This window comes from Hemiscyllium ocellatum, chromosome 2 (assembly GCF_020745735.1).
Source record: "Hemiscyllium ocellatum isolate sHemOce1 chromosome 2, sHemOce1.pat.X.cur, whole genome shotgun sequence".
NCBI lineage: Eukaryota > Metazoa > Chordata > Chondrichthyes > Orectolobiformes > Hemiscylliidae > Hemiscyllium > Hemiscyllium ocellatum.
This window is the reverse complement of record NC_083402.1, coordinates 6,367,276-6,389,151: the sequence shown is the minus strand read 5'-3', so window position 1 is coordinate 6,389,151 and position 21,876 is coordinate 6,367,276. Positions and strand designations below refer to the sequence as shown.

At 43.4% G+C, this 21,876-nt stretch overlaps 1 protein-coding gene across 1 annotated transcript in view; it reads right to left on the bottom strand.

Annotated features, from left to right (window-relative positions):
- LOC132821629 (coiled-coil domain-containing protein 80-like) overlaps positions 1-17,688 on the bottom strand; it is a 28,954-nt gene extending 11,266 nt beyond the window's left edge. The window contains exons 1-5 of the mRNA XM_060834337.1: positions 15,663-17,688; positions 8,477-8,633; positions 7,628-7,761; positions 6,011-6,162; positions 513-616 (exon numbers count right to left, since the gene is read on the bottom strand). Of these exons, the coding sequence (XP_060690320.1) occupies positions 513-616; positions 6,011-6,162; positions 7,628-7,761; positions 8,477-8,633; positions 15,663-17,681 (2,566 nt within the window). The 5' untranslated portion in view covers positions 17,682-17,688. The remainder of the gene's footprint in view (positions 1-512; positions 617-6,010; positions 6,163-7,627; positions 7,762-8,476; positions 8,634-15,662) is intronic.
- Between the last annotated feature and the right edge of the window lie 4,188 nt (positions 17,689-21,876).

Below are 21,876 nucleotides of genomic sequence, written 5' to 3'. Positions count from 1 at the left end.
GCATCCTCCTCATAGCTCAGCCTCCCACCCAGCTTTGTGGCATATGCAAGGGTATGGATATTACATTTTGTTTTCTCACTAAATCACAAATACACAGTAGATTGTGAATAGCTGGGGTTTTAGCACTGATCCCTGTGATATCCCAGTAACACTGCTTGCCATTCAGAAGAGGACTCATTTACTCCTGCTCTTTATTTCTGGTATGCCAACCAGTTTTCTGTCCATCTCGATACAAATCCCAATCCCATGTGCTTTAATTTTACACATCAATCCCTTGTGTAAATTGACTGGATTTAGTGCAGTGTATTTTGAAATGCCTCTGCAGGAGGAGACCAAGCCTCCTGGACTAATCTGCCACAGCCATCTGGAAGGAGTGAAGTGTCGAAACCCCCTAAGACTCCTGCCAACTGGCACATAATCTCTTGGTGAGAAAGTAAACAAAATGGCTGTCCTCTCTGTCACACGGCTACTAAGTGAAAGGAGATGGAGGACGTAATACTGAAGTAACTTACCCAGATTGCAGGCCTGGCCATGTAATGCTGTGAGCTGCTGTTGAAATGCCCATTCTTCTTCAGAAGGAGAGGAAATGATCAACATTCTCCGTTTCCACAACAACCTAAGAATCACATTGTCAATGTGAATTGTACATACCCCTTCAATAAACTCTCTTCTTTCAAATTACATTGATGTGATGGAATACTGGAGTAATTTAGTAAGCTAAATAAGTTCTGGTACTTCTAGAGTTGCTAAGCAAAGTTTTCAATCTAGATTATGGTATGCAATTCCAGCAGATCAATAGTTTGGAGGCTATGGCCTGGTTAGGGACAAAACGCACAAACAAATAGATTCAGTGGTAATACATGCAGTGAAGCAGCTGGGTTTGCATTCTCATCTCTGAGGGCAGTGGGTCCTTGTTAATGTACAGTTAGGGATCTCACATAGCTCCCCAGGGGTCGGTTAGGTCAGTTGGCTGGACAGCTGCAGAGTGACACCGACAGCTCAGGTTCAATTTCTGTACTATTTAAGGTCATCATTTACAACCTCCTGCCTTGCCTGAGGTAGGGTGACCCTCAAGTCAAACTCATGACCAGCTATCTCTCTCTAATGAGAGAGCAGCCCTATCTGACAATGGCAGTTTTACTTTTGTTTTATTATGTATTTGAAGCATTGAATATTGGAATCCAAGGGGCATGGCAATTACACTCAACCATCAACATGCAGACCATTGCAGTGATACTGACAATATAAGCATTTGGATTAAAAATCCATGAAAACACAATCTTAGCCTTGAGGTTTCAAGGTGAGCTATCAGGTTACTTAGATTCATAGAGATGTACAGCACAGAAACAGACCCTTCAGTCCAACTCGTCAATGTCGACCAGATATCCCAACCCAATCTAGTCCCACCTGCCAGCACCCGGCCATATCCCTCCAAACCCTTCCTATTCATATACCCATCCAGATGCCTTTTAAATGTTGCAATTGTACCAGCATCCACACTTCCTCAGGCAGCTCATTCCATACACGTACCACCCTCTGCATGAAAAAGTTGCTCCTTAGGTCTCTTTTATATCTTTCCCCTCTCACCCTAAACCTATGCCCTCTAGTTCTGGACTCCCCGACCCCAGGGAAAAAAGACTTTGTCTATTTATCCTATCCATGCCTCTCATAATTTTATAAATCTCTATAAGGTCACTCCTCAGCCTCCAATGCTCCAGGGAAATCAGCCCCAGCCTGTTCAGCCTCTCCCTGTAGCTCAAATTCTCCAACCCTAGCAACATCCTTGTAAAACTTTTCTGAACCCTTTCAAGTTTCACAACATCATTCTGATAGGAAGGAGACCAGAATTGCACACAATATTCCAACAGTATCTTGTACAGTCACAACATGACCTCCCAACTCCTGTACTCAATACTCTGACCAATAAAGGAAAGCATACCAAACGCCTCCTTCATTATCCTATCTACCTGCGACTCCACTTTCAAGGAGCTATGAACCTGCACTCCAAGGTCTCTTTGTTCAGCAACACTCCCTACGACCTTACCATTAAGTGTATAAGTCCTGCTAAGATTTGCTTTCCCAAAATGCAGCACCTCATATTTATCTAAATTAAACTCCAGATCCTGTTGTAATCTGAGGTAACTTTTGCTGTCCACTACCCTCCAATTTGGTGTCATCTGCAACCTTACTAACTATATCTCATGCTTACATCCAAATCATTTATATAAACGATGAAAAGTAGTCGACCCAGCACCAATCCTTGTGGCACTCCACTGGTCACAGGCCTCCAGTCTGAAAAACAACCCTCCACCACCACCCTCTGTCTACTACCTTTGAGCCAGTTCTCCCTGTATTCCATGAGATCTAACCTTCATCTTTCTTGCATCTCTGGCTTCAGTGCCATATCCAGAATATGTTTAAAGCATTCAAATTCATTATTCACAGTGGCAACTGGTTTGTGTATTTTATAAAGAAGTAATACATGGGATATCTGGATTTGCTGGTTTTGTATTTACTGGATAGTAACCCACAGGACAAGGCGAGTGTTACAGAGATATTGCTTCAAAACCTTCCGCAGCAGTTGGTCAAATCTAAATTCAATGAATAAAAATATGCAATTGACCACAAGTCTCAATAATTGGTGACCATAAGAACTAACATCAAATTTTTGTTTTGTAAAAGCCCTTTCATTCACTAATGCCCTTTAGGGAGGGAAATCTACCATCCTCGTGTGGGTCTACTTACAAGTGACTCCAGACCCACAACAATGTGGGTGACTCTTAACTGCCCTCGCAAATGCCCTAGCAATGCATTCAATTCAAGGGTACTTGGGAATGAGCAACAAGTAAGACCATAAGATGTCAGAGCAGAAGTAGGCCATTCAGCCCATCGAGTTTGCTCCACCATTCAAAGAAATCAAGGCTGCTCTGATAATCCTCAACTCCACTTTCTTGCTGAAGCGACTGGGCTTGTATACCCTTGAGTTTAGAAGACTGAGAGGGGATCTGATTGAGACATATAAAATTATGAAAGGATTGGACACTCTGGCAGCAGGAAACATGTTTCCGCTGATGGGTGAGTCCCGAACCAAAGGACACAGCTTATAAATACGGGGTAGACCATTTAGGACAGAGATGAGGAGAAACTTCTTCACCCAGAGAGTGGTGGCTGTGTGGAATGCTCTGCCCCAGACGGCAGTGGAGGCCCAGTCTCTGGATTCATTTAAGAAAGAGTTGGATAGAGCTCTCAAAGATAGTGGAATCAAGGGTTATGGAGATAAAGCAGGAAGCAGATACTGATTAGGAATGATCAGCCATGATCATATTGAATGGTGGTGCAGGCTCGAAGGGCTGAATGGCCTACTCCTACACCTATTATCTATTGTCTATTGCCTTTTTCCCAGAACCCTTGATTCACCTACCGATTAAAAATCCATCTATCTCAACCTTAAATATATTAACCAATCCAGACTGGACAGTCCTCTGTGGTAAGGAATTCCTCAGATTCACTACTATCTGAGAGGAAAATAAAATCCTCCTCATTCCTGTCTTAAGTGTGCAACCCCTTCTTCTAAGATGATGCCTTCTGGTCCTAGCTTCTCTCACATGGGGAAACAATTTCACAGCGTCTATTCCCTTTAAAGGAGAATCTTGTATCTTTCCATTAGGTCTCTTCTCATTCTTCTGAATTCTAATGAGTACAGGCCCAACCTACTCAACCTCTCCTCAAAAGGAAAATCTCTCCATATCCAGAATCAATCCAATAAACCTTATCTGGACCACCCTCAATGCCAGTATTCTGTTCTTTAGATAAAAAGGGACCAAAATTGTTCACTGTATTCCAGTTGTGGTCTGACTAGTGCCTTTGTACAGTTTTAACAAGATCTCCCTAACTTTATATTCCATTCCATTTAAATAAAGGTCAACGGTCTACTTGCCTTCCCCATTACCCACTGATCTTGCTTGCTAGCTTTATGTGCTTCAAGCATGAGGGTCCCCAAACCCCACTGTGCCACTACATTTTCAGTATGTCCTCCTTTTAATAATACTCAACTTTTCTATTCTTCCTGCTAAAGTGCATAATCTCACATTTTTCCCCATATTACATCCTATTCAACAATCATTTAACCCGTCTTCTCCTCTATAGGTGATTTGTGTCAACCATACTACTTGCCTTCTCAACTCTTTTTGGGTCACCTGAAAACTTGGCTATAGTATATTCACCTCACTTATCCAAATCATCACAAAAATTGTAAATAATTGTGGGTCCAGCAGTGATCCTTGTGGCACTCCACTCCATAAGGTGCCATCAAGAAAATGACTTCTATATCCATCTGTCTTCTATTAGTTAACCCAACCTCTATCCATCGTAATCTAATAAACCATATCTCTAATATCAAGGGCTCTTAACCTGTTAAGGCCATAAGAAATAGGAACAGGAGTAGGCCATTCATTTTTATATATTTAATTAAGCTATTACCATCCATTTTTATATTACTTGCTAATTACTCTCGGTTCATTTTTTTCCGTTGTTTGGTCATGTTTTCTTGCATTTTAAAACTTTTCCAATTTTTTAGTTGTTCACTAATCTTTGCCATATTGTATGCTTTTTCTTTCAATTTGACGCTATCCTTAACTTCTCTGGTTAACCATGGTCAGTTTGTTCTCTTCCTAGATTCCTCCTTCCTCACTTGGATTTAATATTGCAGTGAGTCATGAACCTTTTTTTAAAACATTTGCCATTTTTCCTAAACCTCCTTTCTGCTGACCTCCTTTCCCTGTTTACACCAGCCTCCTCTACCCTCATTCCATTACATGCTTGTACCTTGCCAGAGACACCCACATCTCATAAGAGAATACTGAATAAAAATGGGACTGCGGATTAATGGGTGAGTACAGTCAATGATGGGGGGAGAGGGTATACAGGGTGCAGATCCCCTGGAGGGGATTAAATGGAGGTAGAATCCATAAAAGGATAGAGAATGAAAAGAACTGTGCAGCATTGGGGTTAATGGACTTAGTAATTTCTACTTGATGGTTTCTTGTGTTTTATGTCAACTAAGGAAATAAGAGAAGTTAATGTTAAGGGTGGAGGAGATCATCCTGCAGCATATTAAGAGTTGTGTTGAACGCATATACAAACACATGCTATATATATTATACGGATGTAAGTTAGCTTGCTGAGCTGGAAGGGTTGTTTTCAGACATTTCGTCACCATGACTTGGTAACATCATCAGTGGGAGTCTCCGGTGAAGCGCTGGTGGTATGTCCAGGTTGGTGATGTCATTTCGGGGTTTTATTTCAAGGTAAGGTAAATGGGGTCTAAATCAATGTGTTTGTTGATGGATTTCTGGTTAGAACGCCAAGCCTCTAAGAATTCTTGTGCGTGTCTTTGTTTCACACATCCTAAGATGTGTGTTTCGACCCAGTCAAAGTGGTGTCCTCCTTTATCTGTATGTATGGCAACTAGTGATAGTGGGTCATATCTTTTGGTGGCTAGTTGATGTTCATGTATCCTGGTGGCAAATTTCCTGCTAGTTTGTCTAATATAGTGTTTATTACAGTCCTTGCATGGTATTCTGTACCCATACAAAGAAGGACACCACTCTGACTGGGATAACACACATATCCTAGGACAGGCGATAAAAAGACACGCATGAGAATTCCTGGAGGTCTGGCATTCTAACCAGAACTCCATCAATAAACACATCAATTTAGATCCTATCTACATTCCCTTGAAAAATAAACCAGAAATGACATCTCGCCCATCTTAAGAAACCAAGACCTACAAACAGGCAGGACAAACCACCAGCACTTCACCAGAGGCTCTTACTGATGATGTTGCCTAGTCATGGTGACAAAATGTCTGAAAATAAACCTTCACGCTCAGTAACTAACTTACATCCATATCATCAACCTGACCTACACATCTTCTCAAAAGTCACTAATATATTTATATGCTGAGCACGTATACATATGTAAAAAAGAAAACCATGACGTTTACACATACCTGGAAAGAAATTTGTTGATGTTGACCTCCCTGTTGTGTTCGATACAGGTGACGCCATTTTTCTTTTCTTCCTCAATCTCTAGCCGCCGAGAAGGCAGTGTGTCCACATAATCCACTAGAATCTTAACGGGGATAGGGACATCGAAATATTGCTAGATGGGGTGGAAAAAAGTAGGAATATAGAAAAGGAGCAGTCACTATATGAAAGGTGCATTAATATTGTCCTGATGAATGAAGTATTACCACATGTATTGTCAACATATAAATAAATGTTACTGCATCAGGAAAATAGAACAAACTTAACAGTTACTAGCTGTTAGCAGCACCAAGATCACATCAAGGCCATTCAGCCTCTCATAGCTACTCTACCCATTGATTAAAACATGGCAGATCTACACTTCCATTTCATTTCCCCATCTTTGCTCTACATCACCCCAACTTGCTCTGATCAACAGCTTTTGGGGGAAAGAGAAGTAGATTTCCATGGTCCACTGCACCAATACACGCTTCCTACCTTTGCTCCTTATCGATCGAGCTCCAAGTTTAATCATTATGCCTTCTGATGAGAATTCCTCACCAGAAGAAATAATTTCTTCCCTTATCAGTGGGTTACACTCTCGCCTTGGAGCCAATGTAGCCAGACACAATATTGCGGGATAAGATGGTACACCAAGATCCAGTCTGCTCTCAAAGCAGGAAGGGCTGCAGAGTCCTCCCAGGTGACCTGACAATATTTATCTCTCAATCAATCTCACTAAAACCAATTTGCACTGTCATTATTATGTTGCTGCTTGTGGGAGTTTGTTGTGCACCGACTGGGGCCTTTTGTGCATCTTTGCAGGAATCAGACTTCAAAACATACATCACTGACAGAAAGCACATTTGGGATTTGTTTTGGGGTCATGCAAGGCTTTAGATAAACATGTCCTTGCTTCGATCTCAGTGACTTGGCCTACATTCCTCCCTTAACAAAAGACAACTATTTATTAATTTCTTAGTTGTTTGTGGGATTCTGCAGTGTATAGGATTTTGGCAATGAAGAAATGGTGATTCCAGATTCATGTCTGGATGATGTGTAACCTGGAGAGGGTGTTGCAGGTGGTGGTGTTCCTATGCACCTGCTGGCCCCATCCATCTATGGGGTAGAGATTCCGGATTTAGAAAAGCTGCTGAAGAAGTCTTGGTGAGTTGTTACTGTGCATCTTGGAAATGGTAGACATTGCTCTTTACATGCACCATTGGTGGAATGGAATGGATGTGGAAGGCAGTGAAATGGAGTGTCAATCAGGTGGGCTGCTTTGTCCTGGATGGTGTCAAGCTGCTGGAGTGGGGAGTATTCCATCACACTCCCAACTTGTGCCTTGTAGATGGTGGACAGGCTTAGGGGAGTTAGGAGGTGAGTTACTTGCTGCAGAATTCCCAGACTCCGATCTGTTCTTGTCATCACCATAATTATATAACCGGTCCAGTTCAGCTTCTATGTAACACACATAAAATGGTTCAGGACATCTCTGAGAGATCATCATATATAATGTGCTGTATAAATGCAAGACTCTCTTTTCCAAATAGATTAGAATAAAAAAATTTAACATTAAAGCATAAAATACCAGTTCTCACCTTAACTTGCATATCATAATCAGCCAGAACCATAAAGAATTCATCAAATGACATTCCAAATTCTCTTCGTAGCTGAGCAATCAGTTCAACGTTGGCAGATTCGGAAACTGGATTTTCAAGTGCTAATTCGTTCTCTAAAATAGAGAAGCGAAGAGACATATTCAGGAAATGCTTCTCTTGTTTCTTGTCTAAATTAACTCTCCCTAATGTTCAAGGCCATCCATATGAACAAGGAGCAAGAGTAGACCATACAGCCCCTCAAGCCTGCTCCACGAATCAACAAGACCCCGGCTGGTCTGTTCACATTTCGAATTCCACGTTAATAACTCAAGGGGACAAAAGCTTAAAGGAAGCATGCCCTGCACATAGGTTAATGGAAATATGGAACTCTCTATCCCAAAAACCTGTTGTGGCTGGGCTAAGTTAGAAATGAAGAAACCAAGACTGACAGATTATATTGGCTAAACACTAAAAGAACCGTCACAAGGTAATACAGTTAAGCTGCAATCAACCGTTACCCAACCGAATGAAAGAACAAGCTCAAGGGGCTGAATGGCTTCCAGTTCCTAACTTTCCAAAATTGTCCCACGTGTGCTGCATGCTGCAGGTGAATAGTTGATTGTAACTCAGTGTCAAACCTCATTTACATTGAAGGGATTGGGATAGCAGAGAGTAGCAGGAGGGGGTGTTGAAACAGAAGGGGTGTGGGAGGTGGAAGAAAGAGGGATAGGGAAGCTGGAAGGTTAGAATCAGGAAACGAAAGGATGAAAATGGTTAGAATTGGGTAGGGGGTGGCGGATGGGCCTCTCACAAGGAGTAATGGGAAGTATTTTCTGAACTGACACTCACCATTCTGATAATGCTCCACCGTCAGGGTGCTGTTGGATTGTGAGCCCAGGATAGCGATCATGCTGAATTTCCGGACAGCGAGTTGGCATAAGTGCTCCAGATACTCATCCCTTTGGTGTGTGTAGAGCTTGCTGTCTTTCCTGGGTGCTGTAATAAGCTGTCAAAACACAATAAGGTGCATCACACAAAAATATCATACCTGAGTCAGTGGCCAGGTGAGGAATTCAACTCAACATTTAGAATCTGACAAAAGCAGCAGCGGGGAGTAGCTCTGCCTCTGGGTCAGAAACTCCAGGTTCAAATCCCACTCCAGGATTTGTTGGCCAGGAAAGGTACATTCATAACTCTTCCAAGCAGGTCAAATATCAACTTTAAGATCCTTCCAACTCATGCAAACGGCAGGAGGTAACAGCAGGAGAGACTCCTCCATTCATGGGAAGAAACTTGGAGATTCTATCACCACTAACTGCTGTTCCAGAACTACAATGTACATGTAAAACTGCCTCCCAAGCTCTGCCAGTGGCAAAGATTATGAAGATGTGCGTGGGACCTGCCTTTAGGTACAGCATACAAGAATTCCATTCACAAACTAAATTACTAATTCAACATATTAAATCTTATTATTCATCACTGTGATTCGGGTGCTGTTAGCAAGGCTCACCTTATCTGCCTTCAAAGAGGGGGTAGTGAGATCATTTTTTTAACCACTGCAGTCTAATGTGCTGTATTGTTGAAGTGATTAGCTGACTCAGTTCAGAACCAAACATAACAGGATCAAAAATCAGGCCAGAATGGGTAAGAGTTCCTTTCCAAAAAGGTATCAGTAAACTAGTTAGATCTTTACAACAATGTGACAAGTTTATGATCACTCTGACTGGTGCCTGCTGTGTTTTAATTCAGTTTTGCATTTTCATATTAGTTATGTTCATCACATTGACCTATCTGCCTCCCCTCAGTCATCATACTAAAAGATTGAACCAAAAGGCAGTTATGCGAGGTTTATATTGAAAATAGCACAAATATCAAGACATATTAGAAGAACAGAAGGTGGTGGTGGAGGGTTGTTTTTCAGACTGGAGGCCTGTGACCAGTGGAGTGCCACAAAGATCAGTGCTGGATCCTCTACGTTTTGTCATTTACATAAATGATTTGGATGCAAGCATAAGAAGTACAGTTAGTAAGTTTGCAGATGACACCAAAATTGGAGGTGCAGTGGACAGTGAAGAGGGTTACCTCAGATTACAACAGGATCTGGACCAGATGGGCCAATGGGCTGAGGAGTGGCAGATGGAGTTTAATTCAGATAAATGTGAGGTGCTGCATTTTGGGAAAGCAAATATTAGCAGGACTTATACACTTAATCGTAAGGTCCTAAGGAGTGTTGCTGAACAAAGAGACCTTGGAGTGCAGGTTCATTGCTCCTTGAAAGTGGAGTTGCAGGTAGATAGGATAGTGAAGAAGGCGTTTGGTATGCTTTCCTTTATTGGTCAGAGTATTGAGTACAGGAGTTGGGAAGTCATGTTGCGGCTGTACAGGACATAGGTTAGGCCACTGTTGGAATACTGCGTGCAATTCTGGTCTCCTTCCTATCGGAATGATGTTGTGAAAGTTGAAAGGGTTCGGAAAAGATTTACAAGGATGTTGCCAGGGTTGGAGGATTTAAGCTATAGGGAGAGGCTGAACAGGCTGGGGCTGTTTCCCTGGAGTGTCAGGGGTTGAGGGGTGGCCTTATAGAGGTTTACAAAATTATGAGGGGCATGGATAGGATAAATAGACAAAGTCTTTCCCCTAGGGTCGGGGAGTCCAGAACTAGAAGGCATAGGTTTAGGGTGAGAGGGGAAAGATATAAAAGAGACCTAAGGGACAACGTTTTCACACAGAGGGTGGTACCTGTGTGGAATGAGCTGCCAGAGGAGGTGGTGGAGGCTGGTACAATTGCAACATTTAAAAGGTATTTGGATGGGTATATGAATAGAAAGGGTTCGGAGGGATATGGGCCGGGTGCTGGCAGGTGGGACTAGATTGAGTTGGGATATCTGGTCAGCATGGACGGGTTGGACCAAAGGGTCTGTTTCCATGCTGTAAATCTCTATGACTCTATGATTCTATATTAAAATTTACTGTTTCATTAACATGCCTGAAGCAAGAAATTATTGGTACTCAACAACATAAACATACTAGCAAGTTTTGAGAAGATTTGTAGCTCAGGTTGAGGTACTGATGTAGGTTTGCTCGCTGAGCTGGAAGGTCCGTTTTCAGACATTTTGTCACCATGCATCTTCAGTGACCCTTTGAATGAAGCATTGGTGGTGTAGTCCACTTTCTATTTATGAATGACTGACTGCAAGACTACTCAGAACCCTTGGCATCATTGTACAAACCCACCAACACACTAAAACAGCAGCTAATGAACTTGAAAGAACCTATACAGACAACAAGCAAACTGGTATCATTTACAAAATACCATGCAAGAACTGTAACAAACACTACATTGGACAAACAGGCAGAAAACTAGCCACCAGGATACATGAATGTTAACTAGCCACAAAATGACATGACCCTCTCTCACGAGTATCCTCACATACGGATGAGGAAGGACACCACTTCGACTGGGACAACACATCCATCCTCGGACAAGCCAAACAGAGACACGCACGAGAATTCCTAGAAACATGGCATTCCAACCAGAACTTTATCAACAAACACATTGACGTGGATCCCATTTACCACCCCTGAGACACAGAACAGGAAATGACATCACCATAGGAAATGATGTCACCACAGGAAACGACATCATCAACCCAAGTAACCTCAACATATAAACAGGAAGTGGACCACACCGTCAATGCTTCATTCGAAGGCTCATGGAAGATGTTACCTGGTATGGTGACAAAACGTCTGAAAACGAACCTTCCAGCTCAGCGAGCAAACCTACATCCACATAAAATTACTATTTAAATGCGAGTTAACATGCAAAAACTCATGAATGTCAGTTCACCATGGCTAACAAAGGAAGTTCAGGATTGTAAAATGTTAAAAGAAAAACCTTTGAAGTTTCCAGAAATAACAGTTAATCTGACGATTGGAGTTTTTTTTTTGCAAGGCAGTGAAGGAGGATTAAGAATCTGATAATGAAAAGGAGAATAGAAAACTTATGCAATCTAGCGAAAAACACAAAATCAGACTGTAAAAGCTTCTATAGGCGGGTAAAAGGTAAATGTTTGGCTAGAATGAATGTACAGTCTTCACTGGCAAATTTTCAGGATAATTTACAATGAGGAGTAGAGAAATGGCAGAGAATAAAAATGATTACTTTTTATCTGTTTTAATTCAGCAAGTTATCAGAAATCTTCCAGAACTAGAGATCCAAGAGACAAAGGGGAATGAGGAGTTGAAAGAAATTATGACAGTAAGAAGACTTTACTGGAGAAGTTAATGGGACCGAAAGCTGATAAATCCCCTGTAACTGATTTTCTATGTCACAGAATGTGGTCTGACACTTTTGATCACCTGCAGAAACTTATTATTCGACAGTTCACTCACACCATTTGTATGATATTTTGATCTCTCTGCCTATAAATTCTGCATCGGTGTGCTTCTCTCTCACTTCACCAGAGGAGGGGCTGCACTCCGAAAGCTTGTGATTTCAGATAAACCTGTTGACTATGACCTGGTGTTGTAAGACTTCTGACTGTATCCCAGAATGCTGGAGAATGTGGATATAGAGACACTTGCTGCATTTGATGACTATCTTCCAAACTTCTTGACATTCAGAAATGATCCTGTGGATTGCAAGGTAGTTATCCCACTAGTTAAGAAGAGAGTGAGAGAGAAAACAAGGAACTGCAAGCCTGTTAGCTTTCCATCAATAATACGGAAAACGATAGAGTATGTTATAAAGGATGTAATAAATAAATGCTTGGATAATAATTATGTGATTAGGCAGAGTCAGCACAGATTCGCAATTGGGAATGAACGTTTGATGAACTTGCAAGTTTTGGAAAATGTCATGAACAACTTTGACAAAGGGGGGCCAATTAACATAGCATACTTAGATTTTCAGAGCATTTTGATAAAACTTTCCACCGGAGGTTAGAAAGATTAAACCACAGTTTAATATACTGGCATGGATTAATGTTTGTACAAAATACCATGTACAAAATTCAACATTTCCACCACCAGGAAAACCACCCATGTGGCTAGGGAACCAGTAACAAGCAAAGCTCAATAACAGCAATGCTTACATGAACGAAAGAAATGAAGGGGTGGGTAGGGGTCAAATCAAAATAGAACTGGAGGGGGAAATAAAGCACTCCACCCTGCCATTGTTACTTGTCATTTACATAGATTACTTTGGATGAGAATTTAGGGATGGTTAGTAAATCTGTGGATGACGCCACAATTGGTGGTATAGTTGACAGTGAAGAAAGTTATCTAAGATTACAAAGGGATCTTGATCAATTGGGCTGATGGGCTGAGAAGTGACAGGTGGAATTTAGTTTGGATAAATGCGAAGTTTGCATTTTGGTAAAACGAAGAAGGGCAGGACTTATACAGTTAATGGTAAGGCCCTAGGTAGTGCTGTCAAATAGAGAGACCTCAGGATTCAGGTACAAAGTTCTATGAAAGTTATGTCACAGGCAGACGAGGTGGTTAAGAAGGTCTCTGACACACTTGCCTTCATTGTTCAGATCACTGAGAATAGGAGTTGCGATGTCATGTTGAGGTTGCACAGGGCATTGATGAGGTCACTTTTGGAGTAGCATTTACAGTTCTGGTCACCCCGCGATAGGATAGATATTATTGAATTGGAGAGGGTTTTGAAAAGATTTGAGGATATTGCTGGGGCTGGAGGGTTTGAGTTATAAGGATAGGCTGGAATTCTTTTAGTGGAGCTTGGGGATTTAAGGGTGACCTTATAGATGTTTACAAAATCATGAGGGGCAGAGGGAAGGGAAATAGCAAAGGTCTTTTCCCTAAGGAGGGGTAGTTCAGAACTAGAAGGCATATTTCTAAGATGAAAGGAAAAGAAATTAAAAGGGACCTAAGCGGCAACTTTTTCACACACCGTGGTTCGTATGTGGATTAAATTGCCAGAGGAAATGGTAGATGTAGGTACAGTTACAACATCTAAAAGACATTTGGATAAGTACATAAATGGGAAAGATTTAGAGGGATATGGGCCAAGTACAGGCAAGTTTAGTTGAGGGAAACTTGGTCAGCACAGAGAAACTGAACCAAAGGGGCTGTTTCCGTACTATATGATTCTATGAATCTATGACTAACATATTGAACAGTTTGATCAGTCATGATCGCATTGAATGGCAGAATGGGCTCAATGGGCTGAAAGGCCAAATCCTGTTTCTATGTTCCTATTACAAAACACTCCCCAATGTCCTTCAAAACAAAAGTGCCAAGCAAATGTAAAAGAAATTAAGTTTAAAAACTTGGCCAAAGGTCTCAAAGATCTCAAAGCACAAGAGCTGAAGGAGTGATTTCTAAAGGGTCACCCTGAGCAACAGAAGATTTAGCTCTTTATCAGAACAGTGCAAAGAAGGTTCACTAGATTGACTCCTGGCATGAAACAGATGCTCTGTGAGGACAGCATCAGGAGAACAACCTAAACCTTTACATTTTAGTAAAATGAGAGGTGATCTCATTGAAGCAGAACAAATATTGAGTGTGTTTGACAGGGTAGATGCTGTTTGCCTGGGCTGGAGAGTTTAGAATACAGGATCACAGAGATTTCTTCACTCAGAAGGTTATGAATGCTCAGTTAGTAAACCATAGAATCCCCACAGTGTGGAAATAGGTCAGTTGGCCCATCAAGTCAACACAGACCCTCTGAAGAGCATCCCATCCTATCCTATCCCTGTAACACTGCATTTACCACGGCTGAGCTACCTAGCCTGCACATTCCTAGGGAAATTTAACATGGTCAACCTAACCTAACCTGCACAAATTTGGACTGCGGGAGGAAACCCACGCAGACACAAGTGAAATAGCTCTACAGAGGCCTGTATCCAATCACCAATTCATCTTTTATTTGCACATGATCATAGGATCCCTACAATGTGGAAACAGGCCCTTTGGCCCAACAAGTCCACACTGACCCTCTGAAGAGTAACCCATCCAGAATCATTCCCCTACCCTATCACCCTACATTTACCCTTGACTAATGTGCCTAACCTATATATCCCTGAATGCTATGGACAATTTAACATGCCCAATTCACCTAACCTGCACAAGTTTGAACTGTGGGAGGAAACCGGAGCACCTGGAGGAAACCTATGCAGGCACGGGGAGAATGTGCAAACTCCGCACAGCCAGTCAGCTGAGGCTGGCATCGAACCCGGGTCCCTGGTACTGTGAGATAACCATGGTGCTGCCCCACATGAACAGTCCATGACTATAGTACTGCCTCATATAGAGTCAGGCACCAGAGTGTCACTATCCCTGATGCTCAACCTTTTTATGTCAGCCAGAGCTCCCTAACTGTGGCTATTAATCCTGTCCAATCAGGAAACTCATATTCTATCAGGCCCATCTGGCTGACTTCGCCACAATCAGTACAATGGAGAAAGCGTGCCAACTTCACATGGTCACCCAAGGCTGGAATAGAATCCAGATCATCTAACATTTTGAGGCAGTGGTGCTAATCACTGTCGAGTATATATAATTGAGTACATTCACAGCTAAAAAGTGGAAGATTTTCATACTCTGAAAGAGCTAAGGGTATGGAGATAGTGTGAGAAAGTGGATTCTAGGTCAATGGTCAGCCATGATCTTACTGAGTGATAAAGCAGAAGTGAAGGGCCAATGGCCTTCTCCAGCTCCAATTATGTTAATAGACCAAAGGGGCGGGGGAATGCAGTAGAGAGTTAAGCAGGGCTTTTGTTTTTGTACAGACGTGTACTTTTACTAAAAGAATGGTATGATTCTTCCATTGTTTCCTTTTCTCACAAGTTTGTCTATCCACAATGAAGTACAATTCAATCAGCACTGCTCATGCTGGGGAAACACGCTCACAGTGAAATGTCAAATTATAAACTCTGCAGACATGTCCTGAGCTGACCTACACCCATCAACCGGACCTGCACCAACTGCACTTCCAAACATCCGCAGACCAGGCTTTTCTTGGACTCAGGTGCCCTCCGATCCCGTCCGGGTTTTCTAAAGAACTCACCAGCAATCTCCGCTTGTTCTGAAAATGCTGTAAAAATCCCATGAGCTCCCTGTTCTCAATCGGCTTTGAGTTTCTGGAGCCATTTTTCTTGTTCTTGCGGTTTCTCCTGTTTTTCCGGCCTTTGTTTCTGACCGCTTTATTTGCGTTACCTTCTTGCTTGTTCTCCCCTTTCCTGCCTCTGGTTCGTACAGATATTGGGTTATTCTGCCTCTGACGCCCTCTCCCCCGTTCTGGAGGCAGCTGGCCTAACTCTCCCTCTGCCTTGTCGCGAGTTCCATCTTCAATGGGCTGCACAGTGACGGGAACCCTGGGGGTTTTGGGAAGTGTGGTCCTGGGGAGAGAATCTGACCACTGGTCCATTGTTTGGTGGCTCTCAGAGTTGGAGGCTGATGTTTCTTGTTGGTGTGGGACATGAGACACTCGGTCAGAGGGATTAGAGGACCCAATAAGACTGGGTTGAACACTAGGTGACTCATTGTTCCAATGTCCTGACTCAGTGTGATGTGGCAGAGCTGTAGGGAGACTGGAAAAGTTCTCCAGAGTCTGATAAATGGAAAAACTGTCCTGGGACTGAACTATGCTTGGGTTGGATTCAAAGACTCCTGGCCTTACAGTCTGAGCTGGTGACAATTGAGATTGGTTGCGTTTCAGGGAGACAGCATTCTCTGGTTGGAAACCCAGTTCAGTACCAGCAGTAGGTCTGTTAAGAAAAGTCATGGTTGAGAACACTGGAGGTGAGCTAGTAGAGCGGGCCCAGGGTATGGGGTAGGTATGAGTTCCTGTCCGGGATATTTGGCTCCTATTCTGGCTGATGAGAATGGGCCTGCGCTGGTCAGGTTTCTGGTGTTTGGCCACTAACATCTGCTGCACCTTCCTTTTGATCTGATCCATCATCTGCTGTCCTGGTGGCACTGTGGGAGACGTCTTGGGTGTATCTGCACTCCTGGGGCTGTCAGCTCTTCTCTTGCCAATCGAGTTCAGGGTGGTGGCTGAACCTTTCCGTTTGCCCAGTGTCCTCCTGCTGCCTGGGGCTGACGTTCTCAGTTTCCCTGAAGAACCGGCACTCTTAGAATGGACCAACTTCTGGGAATTGGGAGAAGCTAATCTCAATCTGCTGTTGGTCATTGTCCTTTGGACCGTTCTTCTGTTGACCGTTCCCCTGTTCGACATTGTCCTGTTGACCATTCCCCTGTTCGACATTGTCCTATTGATCAATGTCCTGTTGACCATTCCCCTGTTGCTCATTGTCCTATTGATCAATGTCCTGTTGACCATTCCCCTGTTGCTCATTGTCCTGTTGACCATTCCCCTGTTGACCATTCCCCTCCTGTTGTGGTGGGATTGTCTTGAGCCCAGTTTCCTCTCCCTCCCACCTTGGCACTTCAGCAGCTGGCTTCTCCTGGTCACGCTTTCGATCTTCCTGAGGGGCATTTGGTCCACCGTTTCTAGCACAGCCTCCATCCTCACGGCGTACGGGAACCTCTCGTACAGTTGCATGGACTTCCTGAGCAGCACCATTCCAAACTGACCCTCCTCCAAGGACAGGTGCTGCCGGATCTGAGCTGCCTCCTGAGCTCCCACCGCCTCCTCCGAGACCTCGCCTTCCTGGGAGACGGTGAGCAATTTGCCCGGGGAGGCACTCGCCTCCTGGAACAAGACCAGGACCAAGAGGTCCCTGGCTACCAAGTGACAGCGGAGCTGCCGGCTCTTCACGTCGATCTGCTGCTCCATCAGGCGGTAGGAGTTGTCCGAGGGGTCGGGGGCGGCCAGCACTAGCAGCCGGAATTTGCCGAAGAACTTTGCCAGGGCTCCCAACTTTGCTTTGGTGGCTTCCAGAGGCGGCTGGCCGCTCCTCCGGTTCGGGGGAGCCCCGTTCCTCCCGGGTCCCCCTCCTCCAGCCCCGGGAGCCGGGGAGCCTGCCCGCTCCGGCCTCTCCTGTTCGGGGAGTGCAGGCGAGCTCTCCCCCCCGGCGGCCAGCAAACCCAGCAACAGCAGGAGGCAAAGCGTGCGGCCGCTCATGGTCCTGGCTCCTTCCTGATCCCAGACTCACTGCTGGATCATCCCGAGCGAAGCGGAGAGTGAGGAAATCCCTGCCCACACCACAAATCCCTGCCCACGTCCCAGACACCGGGGGGGGGGGGGGGGGGGAAAGGGCTCTGCGAATTTCCTGGACCACTCCAATCTTGCAACAAAATCTGGAGCAGTTTTCATTGTGACCAGTGTTTTGTGAGTGTTGTTTAAACTTTTGGGTGGACATTGGGTGATGATGGTCAGCCGGCAAGCAGGTGTGACAAAGACGAGGAGATGGAGTGTTTGCAAAATAAGCAGTTAGACAAACTTCAAAACAGTTAAACACAAAAGAATCAGAGATTTTCACAGAACAGCCACGTGTGCACAGCAGCTGCTGTGCATACACCCCCTCCTTAAGCAAGTGGCCACCCTTCCCTATTGCAAAGAGCTACACTGTGTGGGAATTATCTGTTTGTGGCTGCTTCCAGTCCTCGGCTTTAACTATTTTCACGAAAGTCGACTCAGGATTTTTTTTTTAAATCGCTACTTTCCCTTAAATGCATGTTTTTTAAAAAAAAATTCACAATCAGAACAGGGGCTGTGCCACAGGGATGTCTACACCTACATGTCGTGGAATTCATGTACAATTACTCCCCAGGGGTTGGTCAGAGGGCTGAACTATTCTGGCGCATAACTGAGCAAAAGCACTTACACTAACATCAAAACCTCAGGGTCACCTGAAGCATTTTACAACCAGTCGAGTATTTTTCTCTAAATTGGCGTCAGTGTAACACAGGGAACGTGGCAGTCAATTTGCCCGCAGCAAGCTCCCACAAACGCCAATCTGTTAACGACCAGATATATCTGTTTTCGATTAGTCTTTTATTATATGCTAGCTGTGGGATAAAATGAACACTGGGCCAACGATTCCCCTGTTGTTTTTCGAAGTAGTGCCTTGGGATCTTTTGCAGCTGCAGCTGGACTTGACTCTCCGTCTCTACTGCAAATTCCTGATGAAGGGCTTTTGCCGAAAGGTCGATTTTCTTGCTCCTCGGATGCTGCCTGACCTGCTGTGCTTTTCCAGCACCACTCTAATCTAACCTCAGTTCAAGACCCAGTGGCACTGAATTTCACAAACCTCTTCAGACACATGAGTTCTATCTCCAAAATGACAAGTGACAAAGACTTTAATTTGATTCAATTTCCAATCACTATGGCATGGACAAAACAGGGACATAACTAGGATGCTATCAGAGCTCTGCCTATCCAGGTGGAAGATACTTACTGGAATTTAGTTCAAGTCCCACAGTGCACCTTGATCAATGAAACAGTCCAAGCAGCTACTGACACAAACCTCAAATCACAATAAAATAATTAAGACTTTAATCAAGCAAGGGTGTCTGTAAACCTGACATATAATCTCTGGAGGTAAAAACAATGACCGCAGATGCTGGAAACCAGATTCGGGATCAGTGGTGCTGGAAGAGCACAGCAGTTCAGGCAGCATCCAACGAGCAGCGAAATCACAATCTCTGGAGTTTAATTCAAAATACAATTGCAGTTGGGAAATAAGGCAGGGCAAGTAACTGAGGTGTCAGTGGGGGAGCACTTTGGGGGCCAGCGACCATAATGCTATTAGACTTAAAATAGTGATGGAAAAGGATAGACCAGATCTAACAGTTGAAGTTCTAAACTGGAGAAAGGTCAATTTTGAGAGTATTAGGCAAGAGCTTTCAAAAGCTGATTGGGGGCAGATGTTCGCAGGTAAAGGGACGGCTGGAAAATGGGAAGCCTTCAGAAATGAGATAACGAGAATCCAGAGAAAGTATATTCCTGTCAGAGTGAAAGGGAAGGCTAGTAACTATAGGGAATGCTGGATGACTAAAGAAATTGAGGGTTTGGTTAAGAAAAAGAAGGAAGCATATGACAGGTACAGACAGGATAGATCGAGTGAATCCTTAGTAGAATATAAAGGAAGTAGGAGTATACTTTAGAGGGAAATCAGGAAGGCAAAAAGGGGGACATGAGATAGTTTTGGCAAATCGAGTTAAGGAGAATTCAAAGGGTTTTTACAAACACATTAAGGATAAAAGGGTAACAAGGGAGAGAATTGAGCACCTCAAAGATCACCAAGGCGGCCTTGATATAGAATGTAGGGAAATAGATGGTGACATCTTGAAAAATGTCCATATTACAGAGGGGGACATGGTGGATGTCTTGAAATGCACAAAGGTGGATAAATCCCCAGGACCTGATCAGGTGTACCCTAGAAATCTGTGGGAAGCTGGGGAAGTGATTGCTGGGCCTCTTGCTGAGATATTTGTATCATCGATAGTCACAGGTGAGGTGCAGGTAGACTGGAGGTTGGCTAACATGGTGCCACTGTTTAAAAAGGGCGGTAAGAACAAGCCAGGGAACTATAGACCAGGGAGCCTGACATCAGTAGTGGGAAAGTTGTTGGAGGAAATCCTGAGGGACAGGATCCACATGTATTTGGAAAGGCAAGGACTGATTCGGGATAGTCAACATGGCTTTCTGCATGGGAAATCATGTCTCAAAAACTTGAATGAGTTTTGTGAAGAAGTAACAAAGAGGCTTGATGAGGGCAGAGCGGTAAATGTGATCTATATGGACTTCAATAAGGCTTTCGACAAGGTTTTCCCCTTGGGAGACTGGTTAGCAAGGTTAGATTTCACGGAATACACGGAGAACTAGCCAAATGGTAGAAGACAGAGGATGGTGGTGGAGGGTTGTTTTTCAGACTGGAGGCCTGTGACCAGTGGAGTTCTACAAGGATCAGTGTTGAGCCCTCTACTTTTTGTCATTTACATGAATGATTTGGATGTGAGCATAAGAGGTACAGTTAGTAAGTTTGCAGATGACACCAAAATTGGAGGTGTATTGGACAATGAAGAAGGTTTCCTCAGATTACAATAGGATCTTGACCAGATGGGTCAATGGGCTGAGAAATGGCAGATGGAGTTTAATTCAGATAAACGTGAGGTGCTGCATTTTGGGACTTATACACGTAATAGTAAGGTCCTAGGGAATGTTGCTGAACGTAGAGACCTTGGAGTGCAGGTTCATAGCTCCTTGAAAGTGGAGTCACAGGTAGGTAGGATAGTGAAAACAGCGTTTGGTATGCTTCCTTTATTTGTCAGAGTATTGAGTACAGGAGTTGGGGGGTCATGTTGCGGTTGTACAGGACATTGGTTCGGCCACTGTTGGAATATTGCGTGCAATTTTGGTCTCCTTCCTATCAGAAAGATTAGATTAGATTAGATTAGATTACATACAGTGTGGAAACAGGCCCTTCGGCCCAACAAGTCCACACTGACCCTCCGAAGAGCAACCCACCCAGACCCATTCCCCTACATTTACCCCTTCATCTAACAATACGGGCAGATGGGACTAGATTGGGTTGAAATATCTGGTCGTCATGGACGGGTTGGACCGAAAGGTCTGTTTCTATGCTGTACATCTCTATGACTCTAGACCTTTCATTTCTAGTCTCAACATTTAAAGAGACCTGTATTTTACAAATTATAATTATTAAACTATGCAATTCATTTACAACTCTATAAGTTATGAGTATAAATGCTTCTTTTATTTGTATTGTCAACACAATTCAGCACCTGGTGAAATGATTCTGAATTAAACCAATTATTTATTGGAGTCACCATTCACTCTCAATTACAATGCCCAAATTACAGTTTATCGGGAGGGCTATTTTCATTATTAAAACTTATCTATCATAGCAGCTTTGTCCTAATCCCTTCCTTGCTCATATAGCCTTTTTTTTCATTTTCCTGTAGCTAAACCAAATATATAATCTATTTTTAAATGTTAATGAGGTCTCTACTTCAATGACTAAGTCTGGTATAACAGCCTTGCAACTGTCTTGTGCAAAGATATTTCTTATTAAAAGAAAACAGGAGACACATCTTAGCAAAGCTTTCTGTCTTGCACTCATGAAAAACTCAGTAAAGTCAAATTTCAAAAAATCACAGCAATTTTTAATGCAGGAGAAAAGAGAGCTAATTGGTTGGCAAGTCAATTCTGATTAGCTGCATTGTTGCCATGGGGAAAAGCAAGCAGGAAGCAGAGGTTCATAGCCTGCCAAGAAATTCAAAGCAGGAATAAAAGGCCTGGGCATATTCTTTTTAGTTGCAAAACAGGTCCTGTATATGAAAACATGTCACAC